Raw genomic sequence first — 26,543 nt, forward strand, 5'->3', positions numbered from 1 at the left:
AGTTTATCCAACCTCTCCTCATAGCTAATACCCTCCAGACCAGGCAACATCCTGGTAAACCTCTGCTATACCCTCTCCAAAGCCTCCACATCCTTCTGGTAGTGTGGCGACCAGAATTGCACGCAATATTCCAAGTGTGGCCTAACTAAAGTTCTGTACAGCTGCAGCATGACTTGCCAATTTTTATACTCTATGCCCCGACCGATGAAGGCAAGCATGCCGTATGCCTTCTTGACTACCTTATCCACCTGCATTGCCACTTTCAGTGATCTGTGGACCTGTACGCCCAGATCTCTCTGCCTGTCAATGCTCCTAAGGGTTCTGTCATTTACTGTATACTTCCCACCTGCATTAGACCTTCCAAAATGCATTACCTCACATTTGTCCGGATTAAACTCCATCTGCCAGTTCTCTGCCCAAGTCTCCAACCGATCTATATCCTGCTGTATCCTCTAACAATCCTCATCACTATCCGCAACTCCACCAACCTTTGTGTCGTCCACAAGCTTACTAATCAGACCAGCTACATTTTCCTCCAAATCATTTATATATACTACAAACAGCAAAGGTCCCAACACTGATCCCTGCGGAACACCACTAGTCACATCCCTCCATTCAGAAAAGCACCCTTCCACTGCTACCCTCTGTCTTCTATGACCGAGCCAGTCAAAGGCTTTACTGAAGTCCATGTAGACAACATCCACTGCCCTTCCTTCATCAATCATCTTCGTCACTTCCTCAAAAAACTCAATCAAGTTAGTGAGACACGACCTCCCCTTCACAAAACCATGCTGCCTCTCGCTAATAAGTTCATTTGTTTCCAAATGGGAATAAATCCTGTCCCGAAGAATCCTGTCCAATAATTTCCCTACCACTGACGTAAGGCTCACCGGCCTATAATTTCCTGGATTATCCTTGCTACCCTTGTTAAACAAAGGAACAACATTGGCTGTGTGGAGTTTGCAAGTTCTCCCTGTGTCTGTGTGGGTTTCCTCCGGGTGCTCCGGTTTCCTCCCACATGCCAAAGACTTGCAGGTTGGTAGGTAAATTGGCCATTATAAATTGCCCCTAGTATAGGTAGGTGGTAGGGAAATATAGGGACAGGTGGGGATGTGGTAGGAATATGGGATTAGTGTAGGATTAGTATAAATGGGTGGTTGATGGTCGGCACAGACTCGGTGGGCCGAAGGGCCTGTTTCAGTGCTGTATCTCTAAACTAAACTAAAAGGCTCTGGGACCTCACCTGTAGCCAATGAAGATACAAAGATTTCTGTCAAGGCCCCAGCAATTTCCTCCCTTGCCTCCCTCAGTATTCTGGGGTAGATCCCATAAGGCCCTGGGGACTTATCTACCTTAATGCTTTGCAAGACGCCCAACACCTCCTCCTTTTTGATAACGACATGAACCAGACTATCCACACTCCCTTCCCTAGACTCATCATCCACCAAGTCCTTCTCTTTGGTGAATACTGATGCAAAGTACTCATTTAGTACCTCGCCCATTTCCTCTGGCTCCACGCATAGATTCCCTCCTCTGTCCTTGAGTGGGCCAACCCTTTCCCTGGCTACCCTCTTGCTCTTCATATACGTATAAAAAGCCTTGGGATTCTCCTTAATCCTGTTTGCCAATGACTTTTCATGACCCCTTTTAGCCCTCCTGACTTCATGCTTAAGTTCCTTCCTACTTTCTTTTTATTCCTCAAGAGCTTTATTCACTCCTCCGCCATTGGTACACTGTGGATGTAGTGTTTGTTATCTCCGGGATGTACTATCAGCAACTCACCAAGGCTTTGTCAACAGTACACCCATACCTGCGACCTTCACCACCTACAAGGACAAGGATAGCAGGTGTGTGGAAACATCAGTGCCTCTCCTCCAAGCCACAAACACAGATTGAACTGGTTCAAAAAGAAGGCTCATCGCCACCTTCTCAATGGTGACTGGGGACAGCCAATAAATGCTGGCCTTGCCAGTGACGCCTGTAACCCAAAAATGAATTTTTAAAAAGTCCTGACTGCAGTTTACCCCTCTTGTGATTTTTCCCCTAATACTTCATTTGTTTTGTGTCTCTTTAGGTTCTGTACTGTGTAAATCCAGATAACGAGAACAGTCCTGAAATCTCCACAAAGACCCTGAACTGTGACACAATCACCCAGGTCAAGGAGAAGATTTTAGATGCTATCTTCAAGAATTTACCATGCTCACACCGACCGAAAGCTGCTGACATGGACTTGGGTAAGGATCATCATTGAGGACAGCAGTCTCCAAGGCCACCCGCTGCCACGGGGGGTGAAACTTTGGGTTCTTGCATTCAGTGACTGCGTTTGAGCGATGTTAATGTATTAGTGGCGACTTCAGGCTCTCCAGGTGCTGTATTAAGATTATCCCAGACTCATTTACACACTTGACTTGATGTTGTTACTCTCACTCCACCCCCACCACACACCTCCAAAAAAGAGACAGGTCACAGTGCTGATGGCACACCATGTGCTAAGATAGCACAGATGTCGTCATTAAGTTCGGCATAGCTTCCTTATCTATCTGGCCCTTCCATACTAGTTCCCATGTTGGGATACTCAGACATGGGCTCTCAGTGGAACAGGCTTCATGGTTAATTGGCTTTTTGTAGCTCCAGACTTCCTCATTTTAAAAAAAAGACTAGGTTACTTTTAAAAACAGAAACACACGTATTTCAATCAAAATCTAATTGCCTCGAGTCCAGTCGAATAGGAAAGTGCAGCGCCCCATCAGTACTGCACTGAAGTGTCAGCCTAGATATTGTACTAGTCTCTGGAGTTGGACTTAAACCTTCCGACTCAGAGGGGAGAGTGCAACCCACTGAGACAGAGCTGACCCCCTTTTATAGATATGCTTTTGGAAATAGAGTTATCAGAAAAACAGCTGGAAAAGATAAAACATGTAACACAATGGCTCATTTAATAAAAACACTGTAACTTTCCAATGGGAAATAAAGGAAACAGAAAAGCATTCTGCGCTGGGAAGTTCATGAAATTTGTTAGGTGCCTGATGGCTACTTTCTGATTCAAAGAATCTTCAATCAGGAGCTGCTGGAAGGACTCAGTTGATAAACACATTGCTTCATGTGGGACAGAACTGCACCACCCAGCAAGGCCCCAACTTTGATCTTTGGTCTGTACTGACTTGGCAAGTCTCAGTGAGGGGGACAGTTGGCCTCAGTGCCCCTGAACGAGGAAGGAGACAAATTCAGCTGGGGTTCCACTTTCTTTGTGTTTTGGTGCTGGGTTAGAACGGATTGGGACTCAACCCTCCATACAAATAACCACTTGCATTTGCATAGCCTCTTTAACATAGTAAAACGTCTCGAGGTGCTTCACAGGAACATTACCAAACAAAATTTGACACACAAAGGGATATTAGGACAGGTGACCAAAAGCTTAGTCAAAGAGGTAGGTTTTAAGGAGTATCTTAAAGGAGGAGATAGAGGTAGAGAGATGGAGGGAGGGAATTTCGGAACTTATGACTGAGGTTACTGAAGGCATGACCGCCAATGGTGGAGCAATTGGGGATATGCAAGAGGCCAGAATTGGAGGAGCACAGAGATTTCAGAGTGTTATCAGCTTGGAGAATGTTATATAGATGGGGGACGGAGGGGTAGGGGTGGATTGAAAACAAGGATGAAAACCTGGTGAAATAGTTTGCCAACAATCAAAGTCTGGGCTGACTTGTGAAGAATGGCCATTTGGGCAAGATACTGGGTAGCTGTGGAGTCATGGCACAGCATGAGTTACTGCTTGCTCGGTGCACTTGCCGGGGTGGTGGTGGCTGGTGGGGAACAGGCGGCAAAGATGGAATAAGTGGGGAAAACTAAGTTAAATCCCCATGCCTAAAAAAAGTAGCTGCTTATGACTATAATAGCTGCTGGTTTTGTTCAAATTTCACACTCGTGGAAAGAAATTATTCATCTTGGATGACCTCTAAAGGAAAACACAATAAGGTTAATCTCTGGTCAGATTCAATGAAACCATTTATAGGGAGCTTTTGAGTTGAAAGAGATTTCATCCTTATCTTTGCACAGTAGTGACTTCCTCCTCCATTGAATGAAGTGCTTGTTTTCTTTAGATAATGAAGCCCCATTGATCCATGATGCGAGGCAGAATAGAATATGTGATTTCATTGACTCTCTCTCTCTTTCTCTGTTGTTTTGTAATATTCTATCCCCCTTTCTGCTCCATCCCGGCATCCGTTAACTTTCACCCAACAGAGTGGCGACAGGGTAGGATGGCCAGGGTGATTCTACAGGACGAGGATGTCACTACAAAGATAGAGAACGACTGGAAGAGGCTGAATACGCTGGCGCATTATCAGGTGAGGCGGAGGACAAGCTCTTCTGGGTCAGCTGTCAATCACCCCTTTTGATAGAGAAAGCAAAAACAGAATTGGATCACTCAGACTAGTTGTGTACCTTGTGCAAATTGCAGATTCCTTCCTCTGATAGAAACATCCTTTCTTCATTAATGTGCAGATAATTTGGGGGATAAGCCATCAACCGCTAAATTAGGGATTTGACTTTGGACCACATTGGTGTTAAATTAAATGTCACAGTGTTGACTGTCAGCGTGGAGGTGGGAAGGAAAAGCAGATTAGAAATTGATTGGATCGGAGATGAGATAATGAAGACAGGAGTTAATTCTTTCATTGGAGAGGGCAAGTTATCCTTGACAAATCCTGTCAAATGCTCCAAGTTTGTTCGCACTCTGGCTGTACAGGGGGCTCCTATATTGAAAATGATAGATTTTAGCTTTCTATCAGTGATATTAATCCTTGCCTATATATATATAGGCAAGGATTAATATCACTGATAGAAAGCTAAAATCTATATATATATGTGTGTGTAATTCTCTGCGTTGTAACATTCAAGGGTCTGCAAATAAAGAATGAAGCTTAGCTTGTTGGTCATGTTCACAAGGCTTTCTATCAGGATGTAATCAATTTAAATAAAGAGAAGACACTTGACTGCAGGTGTAAAAGGTTGTTATGGATAATGTTGACTTATTTCTGCTAGGAGTGAATGTACTGAATGAACAATGGGACATGGTGGGCAGGCTGAAGTCCATGCTTTTTATTACCATCTTCTGTAACTTGACTGTTTTATTTCATACTTTGTGCCGGGTGTGTGGTTGGTGCAGTGGACTTATCATGCTGTTCGTTCATCCCCAAGTTGTTGCTTTAAGCCAAGACTAGACAAATGGGAGGCATGTCTTGCACCTCAGGGCATGAAGCATTAGGGCAGTCCCAACCCACTGCTAAAACTTCCTGTGATTTGGCACAAATAGGTAGTAATTCAGATGATAGGTTAATGCAAAGTTATAGCTCATGGAATAAAAGGGATGCTAGCAACATGGATATGAAATTGGCTGAGTGACAGGAAACAGAGAGTAGTGGTTAATGGATGTTGTTCGAACTGAAGGAAAATTTGGAGTGGAGTTCCCCAGTGGTCAGTGTTGGGACCCTTGCTCTCTTGATATATTAATGACCTAGACCTTGGTGTACAGGGCACAATTTCAAAATTTGCAGATGATACGAAAATTGGAAGCATTGTGAACAGTGAGGAGGATAGTGTAGAACTTCAAAAGGACATAGATTAGTTGATAGACAAGTGGCAGATGAAGTTCAATGTGGAGAAATGTGAAGTGATTCATTTTGATAGGAAGAACATAGAGAGACAATTGTCATGAAGACCGCTAACTGCCAAGAATGAGGCATATTCATTTCGTCATATGAACATTAATTTTAAACTGTTGCTGGACTGAAGAGATGACTTGTTTAAAGAAATCAGCAGTGGCTGGAAAGTATTTGCATACTAAGAGATGGTGCTTGGAGAGACAAAAGAATTGTTCCCTGATCCAATTAACCCGAATGGATTTTGATCACCAGACATTGAATGCGTAAGACAGCCAGCATTCCAGGATATCTGCCAAGGTGGAGAATCCACAAACGCAGGATTTTTTTAAACAGCGAGTTACATGACTAACCTGCTGGCCCAGGTCTGATTTTGAACTGCTCACAGGACAGTTTGGGTCAGACTGTAGATTGCAAATGAACTTGGAAGAAGAAAACCTCTCTCTCTCTCGCTCTCTCTCTCTGTCTCTTGCGATTGCTCGCTCGCTCTCTCCCTCGCGCTCTCTCTCTCTCTCCCTCGTGCTCTCTCTCTCGCTAATCTCCGGATCCACTGAAGTCACTTTAACCTCAAGAGAAATATAGAAAATAGAAGCAGGAGTAGGCCATTCGGCCCTTCGAGCCTGTACTGCCATTCAATACAATCATGGCTGATCATCCAAACTCAGTACCCTGTTATGCTTTCTCCACATATCCCTTGATCCCTTTAGCCCTAAGAACAATATCTATAGAAACATAGAAACAAGAGAGAAAAGACTCCTACATCGAAACATGTTTTAAAGCATGCACTGGGCCCCAATGAAACGGTAAGACTTACTGGCAACCGAAGACTCTACATTTAACTCAAAGGACCATAACTAAATCCCGGGTATTGCCTCAAATATTTCCCCTTTATTCTTTCTACATTTTCTGTCTCTATCTGTGTTTATGCATGGTCGCATTGCGTATTCGCAGTTGTTAACCGAATTAGAGTTTAAGATTAATAAACTTCCACCTTTCTTGTTTAACTGTAAGAAAACCTGTCTGATTGATTTCTTTACCTTACAATTGCAAAGCAGTGAACAAGGATTCACTGAGGGGGGAACTGAAAACACAGTGTTTTAAAAATTAAATCTGTTACGGTTAAACCAGGCAAAGGCTGAGAGGGAACCCCTAGACCTCTTTCTCACCTGGTCGTAATACAATATAAAATAAAGGATACAAGTCTAAAGGGGGTGCAAGAGTAGAGGGACCTGGGGGTATATGTGCATAATTCATAGAAGCTGGCAGGATTGGTTGCGAGAGTGGTTAATAAAGCATATAGTATCCTAGGCTTGATTAATAGAGCCAGACAGTACAAGAGCAAGGAGGTTATGTTGAACTTGTATCAGACACAAAAGTCCAGTTCTGGGCATTGCACTTAAGGAAAGATGTGAAAGCATTGGAGAAGGTGCAGAAAAGATTCATGAGAAAGGATCCCAGGGATGAAGAACTTCCGTCATGAAGATAGATTGGAGACATTAGGACCGTTTTCCTTGGAGAAGAGAAGGCTGTGAGGAGATTTGATAGAGGTATCCAAAATCATGAGGCGTCTAGACAGAGTTCGTTCATTCATTCGTTGGTGACATCTTCCCAGAAGGTTAACTCATGAAGCTCCACCTCTGTCTGTCCTGTGGTGTCCTTACATATTCTGCATAGGTCAACTGCATCCATTCCATGATATCTGTCATCCAGTTTCTTCTCTGCTTCCCTCTCCTATGTTTTCTGTTGATCTTTCCTTCTAATAATTCTGTCTGTCTACCTTCTGCTCTGATGATGTGACCGAAGTATTGTCTTTCTCTCTTTGATGTTATGCAATAATTTTCTCTTTTCTCCAGCCATTTCCAGCACTTCCTCATTAGTTCTTCTGTCTGTGTAGGATATGTGGAACATTCTCCGATATGTCCATATCTCGACTGCATTCAGCTTATCAATAGTCTCTTTGTTTGTCAGTAGTCAGAGTAGATAGAGAGAAACAGTTCCCACTCGTGAAAGGATCGAGAACGAGAGGGCACAGATTTAAAGTGATTGGCAGAAGAAGCAATAGCGACATGAAAAACTTTGTCCTGCAACGAGTGGTTAGGATCAGGAATGCTGCCTGAGAGTGTGGTGGAAGCAGGTTCAATTGAGGCTTTCAAAAGGGAATTAGACTGTTATCTAAAGGAGGAATGTGCTGGGTAATGGGGAGAAGGTGGGGAAATGGCATTAGGTGAATTGCTCATTCAGAGAGCCAGTGCAAACACGATGGGCCAAATGGCCTCCTGCTGCATTCTAACAGTTCTGTGATTCTGTGCATGTTGTTGCAACAGAGGACAGAGAGCTTCACTTTGCATCTAGGCTGTGCAGTGCTAAACCTGAGAGTTCCTTATGGAAACACTGGATGACAATAGTAGAACTGTATCATTTCCCCAACAGTGATGCCCTCACCTTAATGAGCACAAATGATAATATCAAAATGTATGATCCAGCCATTGCCAGTATGCAAGATCATGGAAGAATCATCATCTCTGAGTTCCCCTCCAAGTCACGCACCATCCTGACTTCATCGAGGTTGGGTTAAAATCCTGGAATTCTCTACCTCACACTGTCAGCATAAGGACTGTAATGTTTCAGGAGAAAGCCATTCACCATCTTCTAATGGCAACAAGAAATAGACAATGAACACAGACTTACCTACCCAAGTCCTGAGAACCAAAGCTGGCTCCTTCCATCAGTCATGATCCATGTTGTCCTGTGATCACTTTGACAGAAAAACATTTTTACAGGAAAACATTCACCCTGTTAGTTTCTTCGCTGCCAGAGGTAGTGCCGTGTTACAACAATTGAATTTAACTATTATGTAACCAGTGGGAAGGTAAGCTAATTAAATTCTCCCTTTCGCAGGAGTCAACAGGGATTAAAAAATAGTCCAGATCATGATTCCAATTTAGGCCCTTTGTCCAGAGAGAAAGAAGTTGAGGGAGGACCTCACTGAGGTATATAAAAATATTAAATAGTTGTGATGCAGAAAATCCAAAATTTTATAAGTTTGTCATGTCAGAGGGGGGAGATTTAGATTTGAGAAAGGTAAATTTAAAGCAGCCATTAGGATGAACTTCTTGACTCAGAGTGGTAAATGTTTGGAACAATCTGTGAGGCAAAGTGGGGGCTCAGGATGCTGTTTAATATTAGGCTGGGAGTTAGGGTACCTAGAAGGCACTAAAGTTTTGATTGGCCAAATCACTATCTTGTCTTTGACTGTTCACTGGTGTTCCTTATGAATGAGAGTCCCATATCTTAGACTCCAAGCCTCAGGCATCCTGACAGCTTCCTGAAACTATTTTACAGTTTTAGGAATTTGAGCAAAGACCACATTTGAAGGGAAGATTGATTGCGAGCTGGCAAACCATTGGCATGTCAGAGAGGAAATGTTATTTTTTACAGTTGCTTTTTTTGGGAATGTGTCCATGTGGTGTTATTGATGGCAGTTTATCCATCAGAGGCCAAAGTTTTGATGATGGGAGATGCGATGGCGAGCATTGACAATCAGGATTATTCACCATGTACCTGTTGTATGATGATGTCCACACATGAAGGTGAAAAATTATGACACAATCACTGCAAGTTTATCGAGTGATAATCAATCTTTTCTCACTGGGAAATGGTACTGTAGATACATATTATACTAGCAGATCTTTTCTGACATTGCTCATGATTGATTTGGTGAATTTGCTGCTTTATGACAATAGAGCTTTTAAAATAGTCACTAATAAATCCAATAAAGAATTCAGGAGCGTTCTCTTTATCCAGTGTGTGGTCAGAATGTGCAACTCATTACTACAAGGAGTAGTTGAGGTGAATAGCATAGATGATTTTAAGGGGAAGCTCGATGAGTCCATGAGGGAGAAAGGAATGGGAGGAAATGCAGATAGGGTTAGATGAAAAGGGGTGGGAGGAGGCTTGCATAAACACCATCACAGACCAGTTGAGCTGAACAGCCTGTTTCTGTGCTGTAAATTCTATGTTATCAATAAAGTGTGATATGAAAAGGAAATATGTCGGAAATAAATATGACCCAGGCAGTGCACAATATATGCAAGACTTTCAATAAAATCCTAGCAATTCTTCTGTGGTCTTTCCTCATGTTGTCATTTTAGTTATGTTTGGTGTAAGAAGCCAAAATAGCAGGAGGACCCGAATTCCCATACCACAAGTGGCTGGAGGACTGAATAGCAATGAAATGTAATAGAAGTGTGCATTACCATTAACACTTTAGAAGTTGAATCTAGGTAGTGCCAATTACCAATGCCACAAAAGCATGACTAAATTATGACAACAGACAATAGGCATGACAAACAGGATTTGATATACATTAGTGTGATACAATATAGAGAGAGAGAGTCCTTCCAGTAAGCAAAAGTCAGGGCCAGTGGTATGAGGGAAAGGTGGTGGAATGGGCGGACATGTGGCAGATGCAGTTTAATGCAGAGAAGTGTGAAGTGTTAGATTTTGCTAGGAAGAATGAGGAAAGGCAATATAAACTAAAGGGTACAGCTCTAAAGGTGGTGCAGGAGCAGAGGGCCCTGGGGGCACATACGCATAAATCATTGAAGGTGGCAGGTCAGGCTGAGAAAGTGTTGAATAAGGCAAACAGGATCATGGACTTTATAAATAAAGGCACAGTACAAAAGCAAGGAAGTTATGGTGAGCTTTTATAAAATACTGTTTCAGCCTCAACTGGGGTATTGTGTCTAATTCTGCACACCACACTTTAGGAAGGATGTGAAGGCATTAGAGAGGGTGCAGAAAAGATTTACAAGAATGGCTCTGGGGATGAGAGACTTCAGTTATGTGGCTAGATTGGCAAAGCTGGGACTGTTCTCCTTAGAGAAGAGAAGTTAAGAGGAGATTAGAGAGAGCTGTTCAAACTCGTGAGGGGTCTGGACAGAATTGATAGAGAGAAACTGTTCACATTGGTGGAAGAGTCAAAACCCAGAGGACACTAATGGGCAAAAGAAAAGCAATATGAGGAAAAGTTTTTTTTTACACAGTGAGTGGTTAGGATCTGAAATGCAGTGCCTGGGAGTGTGGTAGTAGTAGACTTAATCTTGGCTTTCAAAAGGGAATTGGATAATTATCTGAAGAGAAAAAATTTGCAGGGCTATGGGGAAAAGGCAAGGGAATGCAGCTAGTCGAGTTGATCTCGTAGAGAGTGGCACAGATATGATGGGCTGAATGGCCTCCTTCTGTGCTGTAACCGTTCTATGATTGTTGCCTCTGGCTGTTTCCTGTTGTTGTCAACTAATGTTACGAAGGAACCTTGGGTTTCCAATGTTACCTGTACAACCCATCTGAATCCCTTTGATTAGGCCGCTGACTGGTAATCACTCCCAGATATTCATTTTCTGTGTAATTAAAAAAGAAAGAAAAGTCTTCGAGTTGCTTAATGAGTTTTCCATGTTATTTTTATCTCCAAAAACCCAATTCACTGCAGGTGACAGATGGCTCTGTGGTTGCCCTGGTGCCCAAACAAACAACAGCGTACAACGCTGCCAATAATTCAACTGTCTCTCGAACCTCAGCTAGCAAATATGGTAAGTTCTATTTGCTTCTTTCTCTGATTTCACAGGACTTTTTAAAAGCCCCCTCGCACTCCTACCATCTTCCCTCCACTTTCACTCTGTCTTTCTGGTCGCTGGTGGTCACTGAAGTGATATCATAAAGGGAATTGGTGCCATGGTAATTTTGGAGCTGGGACAGCAGAGGTTGGAAGCGGAGTGCTGATTAACACACAGAATTACATAGCATTTCCAGAACACAAACAAGCCATTTGGTCCAACTGGTCCATGCTGGAGTTTATGTGCCACACAAACTTCCTTCCACTTTACTTCATATCACCCTATCAGCATATCATTCTCTTCCTTTTTCCCTCGTGTACGATTCTAGCTGCAGTTTAAATGCACCTACACTTTCTGATCTTCACTGACCTTTCCTGAAGACGATGACTGTTGCTGAAATAATGCTTCCATGGGCACAGATAGCCTTCCAGAACCTTGCTCAAGTAGTCATGCCTCAGGTTCAGAACTAGTGACGGTCAACAGGAGATTTGAGTGAGAGTATAAAGGCCATGTCGGATCCTGCTCTGATTATATGTGTACACATGTGAAATCTGCAGCAGGAGTAGTTCGTGATCCCAGACAGGGATCAGGCGCCAGAGTTCTGGATTGTATGCAGGAGTCATTGGATAAAGGTCATCTTTCAGAACAGGGATAAGGAGTCCCATTTGTGCTGCCCCCAGCACTGACATCACTAAAGTCAACTTATTCAACGCAGAGCTGGATTAAACTTGGGAAATTCATATTGCGGTGGTTTGCTACATCTAATACATGTAGGCCCTGAAGGAAATGGTTCTCCTCTGATGTTCTGCTCTCACTCAGATCAATTACCTGTCCCCAGTAAAAGTTTGGGGCTTTTACAGACCTGAAACTTTGAGACCACAAAAGGCGCTATATAAACACAAGTCTGTCTGTCTTTATTTCTTACAGAAACAATGATCCGGTACACTGGCAGTCCAGACAGCTTGCGTTCCCGCACTCCCATGATCACTCCTGACCTGGAGACTGGAGTCAAGGTCTGGCACCTGGTCAAAAACCATGAACACGGAGACCAAAAGGAAGGTGATCGGGGCAGCAAGATGGTATCAGAGATCTACCTGACCCGGCTACTTGCGACAAAGGTAACATTAACGACTGGGAGTGATATGAATCAGATATGTTGATCTGATTCTTCGATCCAAGCTTTTTGCTATGAGCTTCGTCTCCCAAAAACCACCTGTTCTAGTTGGGAAACTCTTACTGAAAACCACACCCCAGGTTGCTGGAGGGGGTGCTGTAAGAGAGACAATAAGGCCAGTTGTGCATCCATGATTTTAATCGCTTCACTATTGGCGGCCGTGCCTTCAGCTGCCCAGGCCCTAAGTTTGGAATTTCCTCCCTAAATCTCTCCACCTCTCGATCTCTCTCTCTCTTCCTTTAGATCCTCTGTAAAACCTATCTCCTTGACCAAGATCCTGACCTAATATCATCTTACATGGCTCAGTGTCAAATTTTGTCTGATTATGCTCCTGTGAAGCACCTTGGGACATTAAAGGCTCTATATAAATGCAAGTTGTTGTTGATTTTAGAAAACCATGCTCCCAGTGGGGTAGCTTGACCCACAGGCAGCAGGTAATGAGAAACTGCATGTGTACTCCCCATGATTTTCTGTCCATTAATAGGTTGATGTTGAATGAGACATTTCCGTTGGGAGCGAGGTTTCACAAAATCGATCCTAATGTGCTTTCATATTCTCTTCTAAGCTACCTCCCAACAGAGCAGTGCATAAAGATTCCCAGCAAAAGCATTTGCCACTGAATTGATTCATTTCTTCAATGAAAGAGCTGGATAAATGCTTGGTTGGGATTGTTGTTTTTTGGGATAGAGGCAGACTGAAATGATTGAGCTTTTCATGAGGTCCCACACTGCTTGTGCTGATGCAAGTACAGAGAGCAGCTGGAGCAGTGGAAATATAAGGTGGTGGGGAGGGTTGAGTAATTCCTGGAGAGGTCAGTATTTATGCAGAATTTTCTGTGACAATGAAGGGAAGATCTGCGACTTTACAGCATCTCTTTCCGAATCACAGAATAATACAGCGCAGAAGAGGCCCTTCGGCCCATCGAGTCTTCACCGATGCATTAAAGACACCTGACCTGTCTACCTGATCCCATTTGCCAGCACTTGGCCCATAACCTTGAATGTTATGACGTGCCAAGTGCTCATCCAGGTACTTTTTAAAGGATGTGAGGCAACCCGCCTCTACCACCCTCCCAGGCAGGGCATTCCAGACCGTCACAACCCTCTGGGTAAAAAAAGTTCTTGCTCAAATCCCCCTTAAACCTCCTGCCCCTCACCTTAAACTTGTGTCCCCTAGTAACTGACCCTTCAACTAAGGGGAACAGCTGCTCCCTATCCACCCTGTCCATGCCCCTCATAATCTTGTACACCTCGATCAGGTCACCCCTCAGTCTTCTCTTTCTTTTCTTTTGGGCCTCCTTATCTCGAGAGACAATGGATACGCGCCTGGAGGTGGTCAGTGGTTTGTGAAGCAGCGCCTGGAGTGGCTATAAAGGCCAATTCTGGAGTGACAGGCTCTTCCACAGGTGCTGCAGAGAAATTTGTTTGTTGGGGCTGTTGCACAGTTGGCTCTCCCCTTGCGCCTCTGTCTTTTTTCCTGCCAACTACTAAGTCTCTTCGACTCGCCACAATTTAGCCCTGTCTTTATGGCTGCCCGCCAGCTCTGGCGAATGCTGGCAACTGACTCCCACGACTTGTGATCAATGTCACACGATTTCATGTCGCGTTTGCAGACGTCTTTATAACGGAGACATGGACGGCCGGTGGGTCTGATACCAGTGGCGAGCTCGCTGTACAATGTGTCTTTGGGGATCCTGCCATCTTCCATGCGGCTCACATGGCCAAGCCATCTCAAGCGCCGCTGACTCAGTAGTGTGTATAAGCTGGGGGTGTTGGCCGCTTCAAGGACTTCTGTGTTGGAGATATAGTCCTGCCACCTGATGCCAAGTATTCTCCGAAGGCAGCGAAGATGGAATGAATTGAGACGTCGCTCTTGGCTGGCATACGTTGTCCAGGCTTTTGGGCCAACCATCAAGAAGATCACCCCCCTCAAATCTAAATCGGGGGACATAATCACTGACCAACGCAAACAGATGGACCGCTGGGTTGAGCACTACCTAGAACTGTACTCCAGGGAGAATGCTGTCACTGAGACTGCCCTCAATGCAGCCCAGCCTCTACCAGTCATGGATGAGCTGGACATACAGCCAACCAAATCGGAACTCAGTGATGCCATTGATTCCCTAGCCAGCGGAAAAGCCCCTGGGAAGGACAGCATTACCCCTGAAATAATCAAGAGTGCCAAGCCTGCTATACTCTCAGCACTACATGAACTGCTATGCCTGTGCTGGGACGAGGGAGCAGTACCCCAGGACATGCGCGATGCCAACATCATCACCCTCTATAAAAACAAAGGTGACCGCGGTGACTGCAACAACTACCGTGGAATCTCCCTGCTCAGCATAGTGGGGAAAGTCTTTGCTCGAGTCGCTCTGAACAGGCTCCAGAAGCTGGCCGAGCACGTCTACCCTGAGGCACAGTGTGGCTTTCGTGCAGCGAGATCGACTATTGACATGCTGTTCTCCCTTCGTCAGATACAGGAGAAATGCCGTGAACAACAGATGCCCCTCTACATTGCTTTCATTGATCTCACCAAAGCCTTTGACCTTGTCAGCAGACGTGGTCTCTTCAGACTACTAGAAAAGATCGGATGTCCACCAAAGCTACTAAGTATCATCACCTCATTCCATGACAATATGAAAGGCACAATTCAACATGGTGGCTCCTCATCAGAGCCCTTTCCTATCCTGAGTGGTGTGAAACAGGGCTGTGTTCTCGCACCCACACTTTTTGGGATTTTCTTCTCCCTGCTGCTTTCACATGCGTTCAAATCCTCTGAAGAAGGAATTTTCCTCCACACAAGATCAGGGGGCAGGTTGTTCAACCTTGCCCGTCTAAGAGCGAAGTCCAAAGTACGGAAAGTCCTCATCAGAGAACTCCTCTTTGCTGACGATGCTGCTTTAACATCTCACACTGAAGAATGCCTGCAGAGTCTCATCGACAGGTTTGCGTCTGCCTGCAATGAATTTGGCCTAACCATCAGCCTCAAGAAAACGAACATCATGGGGCAGGATGTCAGAAATGCTCCATCCATCAATATTGGCGACCACGCTCTGGAAGTGGTTCAAGAGTTCACCTACCTAGGCTCAACTATCACCAGTAACCTGTCTCTAGATGCAGAAATCAACAAGCGCATGGGTAAGGCTTCCACTGCTATGTCCAGACTGGCCTAGAGAGTGTGGGAAAATGGCGCACTGACACGGAACACAAAAGTCCGAGTGTATCAGGCCTGTGTCCTCAGTCTTCTCTGCTCCAGCGAAAACAACCCAAGCCTATCCAACCTCTCTTCACAGCTTAAATGTCCCATCCCAGGCACCATCCTGGTGAATCGCCTCTGCACCCCCTCCAGTGCAATTACATCCTTCCTATAATGTGGCTACCAGAATTGCACACAGTACTCCAGCTGTGGCCTTACCAAAGTTCTATACAATTCCAACATGACCTCCCTGCTTTTGTAATCTGTACCTCGATTGATAAAGGCAAGTGTCCCATATACCTTTTTCACCACCCTATTAACCTGCCCTTCTGCCTTCAGGGATCTATGGACAAACGCGCCAAGTGTCAGTGTCAGGCCATTCATTGAATACTTCCGTGTCACATTACTCCTTCCAAAGTGTATCACCTCACACTTTTCAGGGTTAAATTCCATCTGCCACTTTTCTGCCCATTTGACCATCCCGTCTATATCTTCCTGTAATCCAAGACACTCAACCTCACTGTTAACCACTCGGCCAATCTTTGTGACGTCCACGAACTTACTGATCCTACCCCCTACATAATCATCTATGTCATTTATATAAATGACAAACAATAGGGGACCCAGCACAGATCCCTGTGGTACGCCACTGGACACTGGCTTCCAGTCACTAAAACAGCCGTCTGTCATCACTCTCTGTCTCCTACAGCTAAGCCAATTCTGAATCCACCTTATCAAGTTACCTTGTATCCCATGTGCATTTGCTTTCTTGGTAAGTCTCTCATGTCAAAGGCTTTGCTGAAATCCATGTAAACTACATCAACTGCACTACCCTCATCTACACACATGTTCAAAAAATTCAATCAAATTTGTTAGGCATGACCTCCCTCTGACAAAGTCATGCTGACTATTCCTAATCAAATTTTGCCTCTCCAAGTGGAGATAGATTCTCTCCTTCAGAATTTTCTCCAATAGTTTCCCTACCACTGATGTGAGACTCACTGGTCTGTAGTTCCCTGGCTTATCTCTACAACCTTTCTTAAACAGTGGGACCACATTAGCTGTTCTCCAGTCCTCTGGCACCACCCCGGTGGCCAGAGAGGAATTAAAAGTTTGGGTCAGAGCCCCTGCAATCTCCACCCTCGCCTCCCACAGCATCCTGGGACACAAATCGTCCAGACCTGGAGATTTGTCCGCTTTTTTTCGTCCACCTCGATGCTCCTCATGTTGCTTTGGAGTGCAGTCACTGTTGTTATACAGACAAGCACCATTGTGAAGTATGCCCAGTCCCACAACAGTCATCCTTATGGCCTTTCCTAGTGATAGCTCTAGTTATTATGGGCAGTCCTGTGTTGTAGGCCTAATAGGATCCAAGTTAACATCAAACAAACTCATTTTGCATCCAACTTTCAACCCATCAGCACTGGTTGGAAAAGAATCCAGGTTGTATAGGTGATGGGACAGCGTGCTAACTCAGTCCATCTTCTCCTCTTGTCCATCCCTTTTCCTGACACTTCATTGGTCTGGGCTTATCAGCTACCAATCAAATACAGGATTTAGTAGCCATTCAGTGTGGCATCTTACCTCCTGCCTGATGTTCACCTCCTGCCATCTCAACCCAGCCTCTGGTCCCAGCCACATGCTTCCCTCGAGATGTACCCCACCTTCAGTCTTTGTCCCCCTGCTCCATTCAACAACCTGTCTGTGCTCCCAGCCATCAGGCTCCGTACATTTCACCTCCGACTCTGGTCCTGGCGAGCTCCTTCTCAACCAAGGCACTCTCCATTTCAGTCCCAACCCAGAGTCCTGGTCTCCCCACAGCTATACCTTGTCCCAGATTTCACTGTTCCTTCCCAGCTGCCAGCGCCCCTGGCTCTTGACCTCATCACTTCCTCCATTACACCCTTCACCCCAGATTCCTCCCAGTCTTTTCCTGCTTTGGCTCTCATCACTCTTGGGGAGGTAAAGTTGGACTGAGATGGTCTGCTCCCTCCCACAGCGATCTCCCTGCCAGTCTCCTAGACCTCATCCCTGCCTGTCTGCTCTTCCACACATCCCAGACGTATTTATTATAGTCAAGCCTTATCCCCTCTTCCCATACCTTTGTCCTGTGCACTCTATCCACCCTCTCCACATAAGTCAAGCCCACCGTCCCAATTCCAGAAATGTACGGAACCTGATGGCTGGGAGCACAGACAGGTTGTTGAATGGAGCAGGGGGACAAAGACTGAAGGTGGGGTACATCTCGAGGGCGGCACAGTGGCACAGTGGTTAGCACTGCAGCCTCACAGCTCCAGCGACCCGGGTTCAATTCTGGGTACTGCCTGTGTGGAGTTTGCAAGTTCTCCCTGTGTCTGCGTGGGTTTCCTCCGGGTGCTCCGGTTTCCTCCCACATGCCAAAGACTTGCAGGTTGATAGGTTAATTGGCCATTATAAATTGCCCCTAGTATAGGTAGGTGGTAGGGAAATATAGGGACAGGTGGGGATGTGGTAGGAATATGGGATTAGTGTAGGATTAGTATAAATGGGTGGTTGATGGTCGGCACAGACTCGGTGGGCCGAAGGGCCTGTTTCAGTGCTGTATCTCTAAAACTAAAACAAAACTAAAAACTAAAACAACCAGCCTTATTTACCACTGAGAGAAAGATGAGCAGAATATATGGGAAGCAAACAGAAAGAGAAAGCAAGAAAAACAATTAAAAGGGGAAATAAATAGTTACAATTAGATCCAGTTTTTTTTTTAAATTATGAAGGTTGAACAGAGAACTGCTATTTGTCTATTTGGGGAGTCAGTGATGAGGAGTCATCAATTTAACCTGTCAAAGAAAGACAAGCTTTTCCTTTCAAAGGAAAATTGAATCAATATTTGAAGCATGGGAAGGCAGAGGGTTCAGGGGAGAAAGCAAGGCAGTGGGCTTAGTTTTGGATTTCTCCAGCAAAGACCCAGCATGGGCATGATGGACTGAAGATGCTCCAAACTTCGACGGTCCTAGGTACATAAAGAAATCATTTTTCTTTTATGTCTGTAGGCAATTTCACAGAGATTGAGCAATAAATCCTAAAATTAATCATTTTTCTGTAACCTTTATCCAGTTAGACGGGAATCTGGGAATTCAGTCTTTAAACAGGCATTTTCCAAAGCAAATCAAAAGTTCTTCTGGTGCGACATTTGAATGATGCCCTCAACGGCCTTATTTTAAACGTGTTCCGGACAGGACACCTGAGAAACTATTCTGATCTGTACATGAACAATTTTTTTTATTGTGTGGAGAGGGTGGTGCTGGATGCACATCCATCTTCTTAAGGAGAGAGCCAGGTGTGTTAAGTACCTTATGTTAAATGAAGCGTCACAGTTTAAACCTGGGAGGAATCCTCTCCGGCTTTGCGTGCAGGAGATTTGCCCAGTTGATTTTTGTGGCAGTCAATCTATTTTACTTACAAGTTAATGAAGAAGTGAAGGTTCCTTCTGTTCACTATTTGTGACAAAATTCCAAAACGGCGCACAGAGGGAATCTTCCCCTTCCAGTGGGAATTTCTGTGGGAATGTGGAGCACCACTGCAATGTGCTGGAGACTCGACGCATCACCATTGGAGCCAGTGACACCCTAGGGTTCTAGGCCTCTGGTCACTGTGGTGCTGTTGTACGAGGAAGTGGGGGAGACAAGTGCCATGTGTTTTGCTGTGAGAGGGAAGGACCATTCCAGCTGACCGCAGTGTACCTCCTGCAGGACAATGGATCATAGAGACATGTCCCCAAGAAAGCAGAAAGGTAGAAATATCCTTTTAATATAATTTTCTTCTGAAAACCAGCATCCATTACCATCTCCCACACGACACTCCCCCAAGGCGTTGAATCCTGCTGGATTATAGTATCACAGGCACCACCTCCACATTGCCATTCATTATGTGTGGGCCCAGACAGTGAGTATTAACAGGTGGTTCTTTCATGGGAGGATCACAGCTGATACCTGCATACTCACTCATCCTCTCACAATCACACTCACAAATGCACACTCTCAACGCTCACGCCATCACAACGCACACTCACGCACACACTCTCTAACATACATAGTCACACACTCACTTCAACACACACACTAACATGTAAACACTCATACAAGTATATACACACACACACACACACACAAGAAAAAAGAATGCTTGAACAAGGGTTAGAAAAGGTAGAATAGATGGTATTAGAAAATGACTCCATTAAAATAACAGAAGTAGGGCATAGAGTGAGAGAGTAGGATATATAGAGAGAAACAGATACAGAGAGAGAGAGACATGATGACGGAGATGGTGTTAGATACAGAGTGAGATAGGGACAAACACCAAGGGAGGGAGATGCAGAGGGAGACAGAAAGAGGGGGGGGTGGGGTGGTGAACAGATGGTCATATATATATGAAAGAGAGAGAAAGTATGAGATAGTAACAGGCAAAGAATAGCAAGAAATAAAACACAGCCAGTATCGGTGACCATAAAAGCTCATGACATGAGCCTTCGATGTCAGCGGGCATGGAGTTACTTGTGCTGGTAAAACTCCCACCTATTTTGGTGGTTACTGATACCCTCAGCCATAGCCTCAATCACAAAACAGGCTCGTGCCCAAGTGGGGACTGCAGCCTCCGCGGCAATGCAGTCAGACAAACATGACACCCATCCACTTCCTGCTAAAAGTTTCTGATTAAATGGACTGTGGTGCAGAGATTTACAAATGGACTATTTTGTTTTTGCTACAGTTCTTTGAGAATCCTGATGCAAACAGCAACATTGGAGTTGTAAATTCACATACAGGCCCATTTAGTATCGGGAGCAAAAACTGTCAGCTAATCCCGAGCAGAGACACGCCTCAGTGTTTTCATACTTCACTGGAGGTCAATGAACAGGCATCCAATCGCATGATCCTATTAATAGAGTTGAAGTACCCTCCCTGATTACAGCAATTATGTCTATGATTGGGACATTAGTTTAATTGCCCATATAAAGCCATTAACTTTGACCTGCCAATGTAAATCCTCTTGACCTGTGTTTGTGCCCAGTGTGCCTCATCCAGCTCCAAGTACAATGTTGTTCCATGATCACAGAGGCAGCAGACTTGAAAATACAATGCAGCTATTCAGCATCCTATTATGAGAGAACAGGAGTGTGAGATTAGGTGCTGGCTCAGGCAGTTGTTTCTTTGTGACATTTATGCCAGTTTGGGTCCGTTCTCACCTCTGTAGTCGTATGATTGTGGATCTGGGCCCTATAATAGGACTACCAACAACAACTTGCATTTATATAATGCCTTTAATGTCATAAATTATCCCAAGGCACTTCACAGTAGTGTAATCAGGCAAAACATTAACACTAAGTCGAAGAAGGCGATATTTGGAATGCTTGGTCAAAGAGACGGGTTTTAAGGTACATCTTGAAGGAGGAGAGAAAGTAATGGAAAGGTTTAGGAGGGAATTCCAGAGCTCAAAGATGGCTGAAGACATGCAGTCACTGGTGGACTGAAGGAAATGGGGAGTGCGCAAGTGGCAAGAATTGGTGGAATACAGAGTTCTCAGAGGATTGCAGGCAATGTTCCTGCTCATTTCTGTGCACAGCCGGCTTGTTGCACTGCTTCCATGCTATTGCCATGCATATGTGCATCTTAAAGGGAGCATTGCTTGTGTGCGGCCTGTTTTCTCCCTGTGTAGTACATTCTAGATTGCTGTGTGGCCATGTACTTGCGCAGCTTATAGGGATTGTTGTTTCCTTCGGTGGTGCATTGGCACTGTGATTAAAAGTGCATGTTTTTTTTGTGAAACCCATTTTCAGCTGTATGAATCAAATTCTGCCTAGTTCAAAGATCAAGGAATATTTCTAGCAATTTTTAAAAAATTATGTTTTAGAACGTGTCCCAAATGGACTTGTTCATGGCAGATTTTGTATTGAATGATGTGCAAATGAGTTTGAGCGTAAACTCGGAGAAAAAAAACTTTTCAAAAACGGGTAAAATTTTGGGCACTAAATGCACCCAAAGTGGAAACTCTACTCCAATGTCCTTCAAGCCAAGGAAGCCGTCACCTTTACCCACCCTGGCCTACACATGACTCCAGTCTGCACAATTTGACGGCCTCTGAAGTGGGCAAGCAGGCCATTCACATGTGCCAGCCATTGCTTTAGCAGTTTGGGATGGCGGTAAGGGTAGCCTAGTAGGCATCACTCACTTCCACTGAACAAATATTGAAAAAAAAACTTTGACGTACAGTCACGCAAAATGGAATCAAATGAGCCGTCAATATTACAAGTCCTGAGGTAAGCATAAATTTTACTGGCTGATTCTCACTCTCTTTATAGAGGAGCTGAATCAATATCTGTTGAGAAGGGGGATTGAGGAATCACAGAGCTATCAATAGTGCTGCTTGATTTCCTTTTCAGAAGTTGCCAGGAAGAGAAGTTACTGTCCCTTGAAGTAAATAATCAGCAAGTAGGGCAAGGGGCAGGGAGCCCATGATAGATTAATTAAACATGGATTCTGGATGGAATAGAGTTGATCGGCCAAATCGTCTTTTATTGGTCCAAATTTTCTTTTGTTCTTAAAAAAAAATTGGATATGTTCGATGGGGGAGAAAAGGCCGTATTTTATTCTCAGGCTCCTGATACCAGCTGTAAACAGCTTAAACGATCATCCCTTTTTAGCCCTTTCCTCCATGTTCTGATCCTTGCAAACAGCCCCTAATTTAGTTTCCCCAGATTTAGTTAGTTCACAACAGGCTCCCAGTCAGTCCTTGTGAGCGTTGCTGGCAAGGTCAGCATTTATTGCCCATCCCTAATTGCTCTTGCAAAGGTGCTGGTGAGCTGCTTTCTTGAATTGCCGCAGTCCATGTGAGGTAGGTACACCCACAGTACTGTTAGGGAGGGAGTTCCAGGATTTTGACCCAGCGACAGTGAAGGAACAGCGATATAGTTCCAAGTCAGGATGGTGTGTGGCTTGGAGGGGAACTTGTAGGTGGTGGTGCTCCCATGCATCTGCTGCCCTTGTCCTTCCAGGTGATAGAGGTTGTCAGTTTAGTAGATGCTGTTGAAAGAGCTTTGGTGAGTTCCTGCAGTGCATCCTGTGCATGGTACTCAATGAAAGCACTCTTAGCAGTCAGTGAGAAAGTTGGAGGGAAAGCCACTCAACATGGTAGATGTCTGTGTCGGGGAACTTCAAAGTTTCATCTCAACCAGAAGGGAGCATATTTCTATGCATACTATATATCGTGATGTGGATATATTGACAGAGTATTCAAGAATGCAGCATACTGTTCCTAGCATTTCCACCTTAGATAAAGAAATCCTTATACTAGGAAAGATCTTTGCCTGACATGTATATAATTTACCTTGTTTGGCCTTTGGCTGCAGTAACTAAGAATGACTTGTTGTTTATGTAGGTAACTTATACATTGGGCCCATCAGTGTTGATTACAAGTAGCAATTCTTTACACAGAATTGATTCCTCTTGGCATGTTTAATGTCTTGAAATTTGTAAGCAAGCATCACCTCATTTTCGTAACTGGCATAACATTTTTCTTCCAAAATAAACTGAGGCTAGGAAATGCTTGGGGCCTATCAAACAGATGAAGCCTGTTTCATTAATATTGTTGCCACCCTCAGCAGCTGCTAGGTACAGAGAATGCATTTTTTTTTGTCTCAGGCTTCCCCCCTCCCCCCCGCCCTTTCTGTTGTATGCCAATTTAAGCTGTCACCAGTCCCAGACACACTAGAAATATTATGATTGTCAGTTAACACGATTCTTCCACGGTGTCTGAGCAGAATAAGAATTTGCTGCCTTTGAGCAGCCACACTATTCATCTTTATCAGTATATCAGGCACTCACCTCGAGCATTAACCCCATAGTGACCTTACGCGTCGTTAACCAGTAGTTTCACTTCATCATTGCCAGAGGCCTACTCGGAAAGGCTGTCTTTTTTTTCTCCAAAACATTAATATTTAATTAGTTAAAATAATTTGAGGGCAAAATCTTGTGCTCATCAAGGTAAGGGAAGGGCACACATTTTAGATTTTGGGCATCCATCAAGCACTCCCCTTGTCAGCTTTGGCACGGGCTAGATGCAGAGTAAAGCTCCCTCTAGAAAGAAGAAAGAACTCCCATTTCTGTAGAGCCTTTCACAACCTTAGGATGTCCCAAAGTGCTTTACAGCCAATGAAGTATCTTTGAAGGCTAGTCACTGTTGTAACGCAGGAAACGCGGCAGCCAATTTGTGCACAGCAAGCTCCCACATACAGTAATGTGATATTGACCACATTTTTAGTTTTGGGTGATGTTGGTTAAAGGATAAATATTGGCCAGGACACGGAGGAGAACTCCCCTGCTCTCCTTCAAAATACTGCTATGGGATCAGGGGATTATAGGGAGCAGATTGGGTAGATTGGGAGAAATGATTTCTGCTGGTTGGGGAGTCTAGGACTAGGAGACATAGTTGAAAAATTAGAGCCAGACCTTTCAGGAGTGAAATTAGGAAACAATTCTTCATGCAAAGGCTGATAGAAGTTTGGAACTGTCTTCCGCCAATGGAGTTGATGCTCGATCAATTGTTAATTTTAAAAACTGAGATTGATAGATTTTCATTAGCCAAAGGTATTAAGGGATATGGGGCAAAGTTGGGTATCTGGAGTTAGGTCCAAGATTAGCCATGATCTAATTGAATGGCAGAACAGGCTTGAGGGGCTAAATGGCCTCCTCGTCCTCTTAACTTTTGCATCCACCAGAGAGGGCAGACAGGGCCTCGGTTTAATATTTCATCTGAAAGATGGCACTTCTGACAGTGCAGCAGCCCCTCACTGCTGGAATGAGATTTGAAACCACAAGCTTGCGACTCAGAGGCGATAGTGCTACCACTGAGCCACAGCTGACTCTAGGGAACAGTGTTGGGAGTCTTGGCAGAACCTTCAACCCGTACAAGGTCGCGACTATGTGTATTGGGCACCTAGCCTACATTTCCCACATTCTGGCACACTCCTGGCAGAGTAACAACAGGATGGTCTGGAACGAGCTGAAGAACTTTTGGCTGGAATGTTCTTTTAAAACAATAAGGACTTAAGTGTAGAGAGGTTGGCACAGACTTGTGTGCCAGTGCTCCAATCCTAAAGGATTGCAGTACCACTTACAATCTGTCAGTTTCCAGTACCGCCAGCAGTGAAGTTAGCTGCTAACAACTCCATGGTGTTGTTCATTACCGCCATTTAACTTCCTTCCCTTTATTTTTTCACAGGGAACCCTGCAGAAGTTTGTGGACGACCTCTTTGAGACAATCTTCAGCACGGCTCACCGAGGGAGTGCGCTGCCCCTTGCTATCAAATACATGTTTGATTTTCTGGACGAGCAGGCAGACAAGCACCAGATCCATGACCCTCATGTTAGGCACACCTGGAAGAGCAACTGGTGAGTACTGAGGGGGAAGGGACCATGGAACAGCAGAAAAGTTGATGGTGTTGCGTGTGTTTTCAATGTTGAGATACGTACTTGAAAAAGCCAAGGTCTGTACAGCAAATGCACCAACAAGTATGGAAAGAATAAGAGGGAGCATGTAGTTAATCAAGAAATGGTGATTTTGTTGTACCAAACTTGAGTTTTAAAAGGCTGTTGGTTATAGAATTACATAAAGTCTGCAGTACAGAAACAGGCCATTTGGCCCAACAGATTTATGCCAGCCTATATGCTCCACATCAACCTCCTTCCACACTTCTTCATCAAACTCTGCTGGCATAACCTCTGATTCTTTTCTCCCTTGTGTTTATTTAGCTGCCCCTTAAAAGCATAAACTGTAAATTCAGAGAGGAAGGAAAGTCTGGGCAAAAAGCAATTGGAAATTCTCCTACCAACAAAACATTTAATAACGTCTTGGACATTTTTAACAATGTGTCAACCGCGAGCTGGAAATCCTGAGAGTGAATAAAAATATTTGGTTCTGTTGGTTTTGTGGGCAGCTATGTATTTGCGAACAGGTTAGAGTTTATTGGGATGGCTGTAGATTCTTAAATATTCTACGGGACACTGCTACAGTGTCTGGGAATGTTGGGGATGATAGCAGGTTCTGACACTTTACCATTAGGAATCAGGAATATTTAGGCAGAACATTCACGCTTGAAATGAAATGAATGAGAGAGAGTCCATGATGGGATTGAAGGACAGTGTCGTAAGGAGAGGGATTGTAAACCCAAATGGTATGTAAATTATATATGTTTCCATGTCCTTATACTGAATTCCAAAGGAATGCCTTATAGTGGCAATAATTGGGAAGTAAACTGGTTTATTGGAATTCTATGAGTGTTTTGGAATGCTTCCCAAACCAGGTATGGATTTATTTGAGTTGACTAGTTAGGGTATTGCATCAGCAAGGGATCTCATTGGTGATATCAAAACAATAACTTGCATTTATATAGCACCTTCAACATAGTAAAATGTCCTGGGGCACTCTGCAGGAGCGTTATCAGACAACAGTTGACCCCAAGCCCTGCAATACAGTGTGTTTAAAAACGACAAACGGCTGATCCAAGTCAGGTCAGACTGTAGCATCTTCCTTATCACTTCACGCCCCTCATTGATTAAACTGCTGGAAGATTAAGTACTCATTTAAAAGTAATAAAAAATAAAGCAGATGCTTACTTTCTACAAGGCATAATGTCCTTAATTGTGTGGAAGTTGCTTCATTCATCACATACCAGACGGCAAAATATACACAACTGCAGTCTGCTGTTTCTATGACACCAGGAAAATTGATTTTTTTTTAAAATTAGCAGTCCCAATCCCACCCCCGGCTCTGATTTTCTCCCCTCCTCCTGAAGGTGTTGATTCTTGCTCAGAGATGGTTTCCATGGTACCGTCTGGGCTCTGGTACCTTGCCCACAGGGTCATTGTTTGTGAG

At 44.3% G+C, this 26,543-nt stretch overlaps 1 protein-coding gene across 6 annotated transcripts in view; it reads left to right on the forward strand.

Moving 5' to 3' along the window:
* The window catches only part of plxna4 (plexin A4), a 597,697-nt gene that overhangs the window by 548,602 nt on the left and 22,552 nt on the right, over window positions 1-26,543 (forward strand). For all 6 annotated transcript variants that reach the window (XM_068059453.1, XM_068059450.1, XM_068059454.1 and 3 more), the window contains exons 25-29: window positions 2,075-2,234; window positions 4,243-4,346; window positions 11,149-11,248; window positions 12,200-12,390; window positions 24,891-25,060. In XM_068059453.1, coding sequence (XP_067915554.1) covers window positions 2,075-2,234; window positions 4,243-4,346; window positions 11,149-11,248; window positions 12,200-12,390; window positions 24,891-25,060 — 725 coding nt within the window. The remainder of the gene's footprint in view (window positions 1-2,074; window positions 2,235-4,242; window positions 4,347-11,148; window positions 11,249-12,199; window positions 12,391-24,890; window positions 25,061-26,543) is intronic.

The sequence above is a fragment of the Heterodontus francisci genome, chromosome 27 (assembly GCF_036365525.1).
Source record: "Heterodontus francisci isolate sHetFra1 chromosome 27, sHetFra1.hap1, whole genome shotgun sequence".
Lineage (NCBI taxonomy): Eukaryota > Metazoa > Chordata > Chondrichthyes > Heterodontiformes > Heterodontidae > Heterodontus > Heterodontus francisci.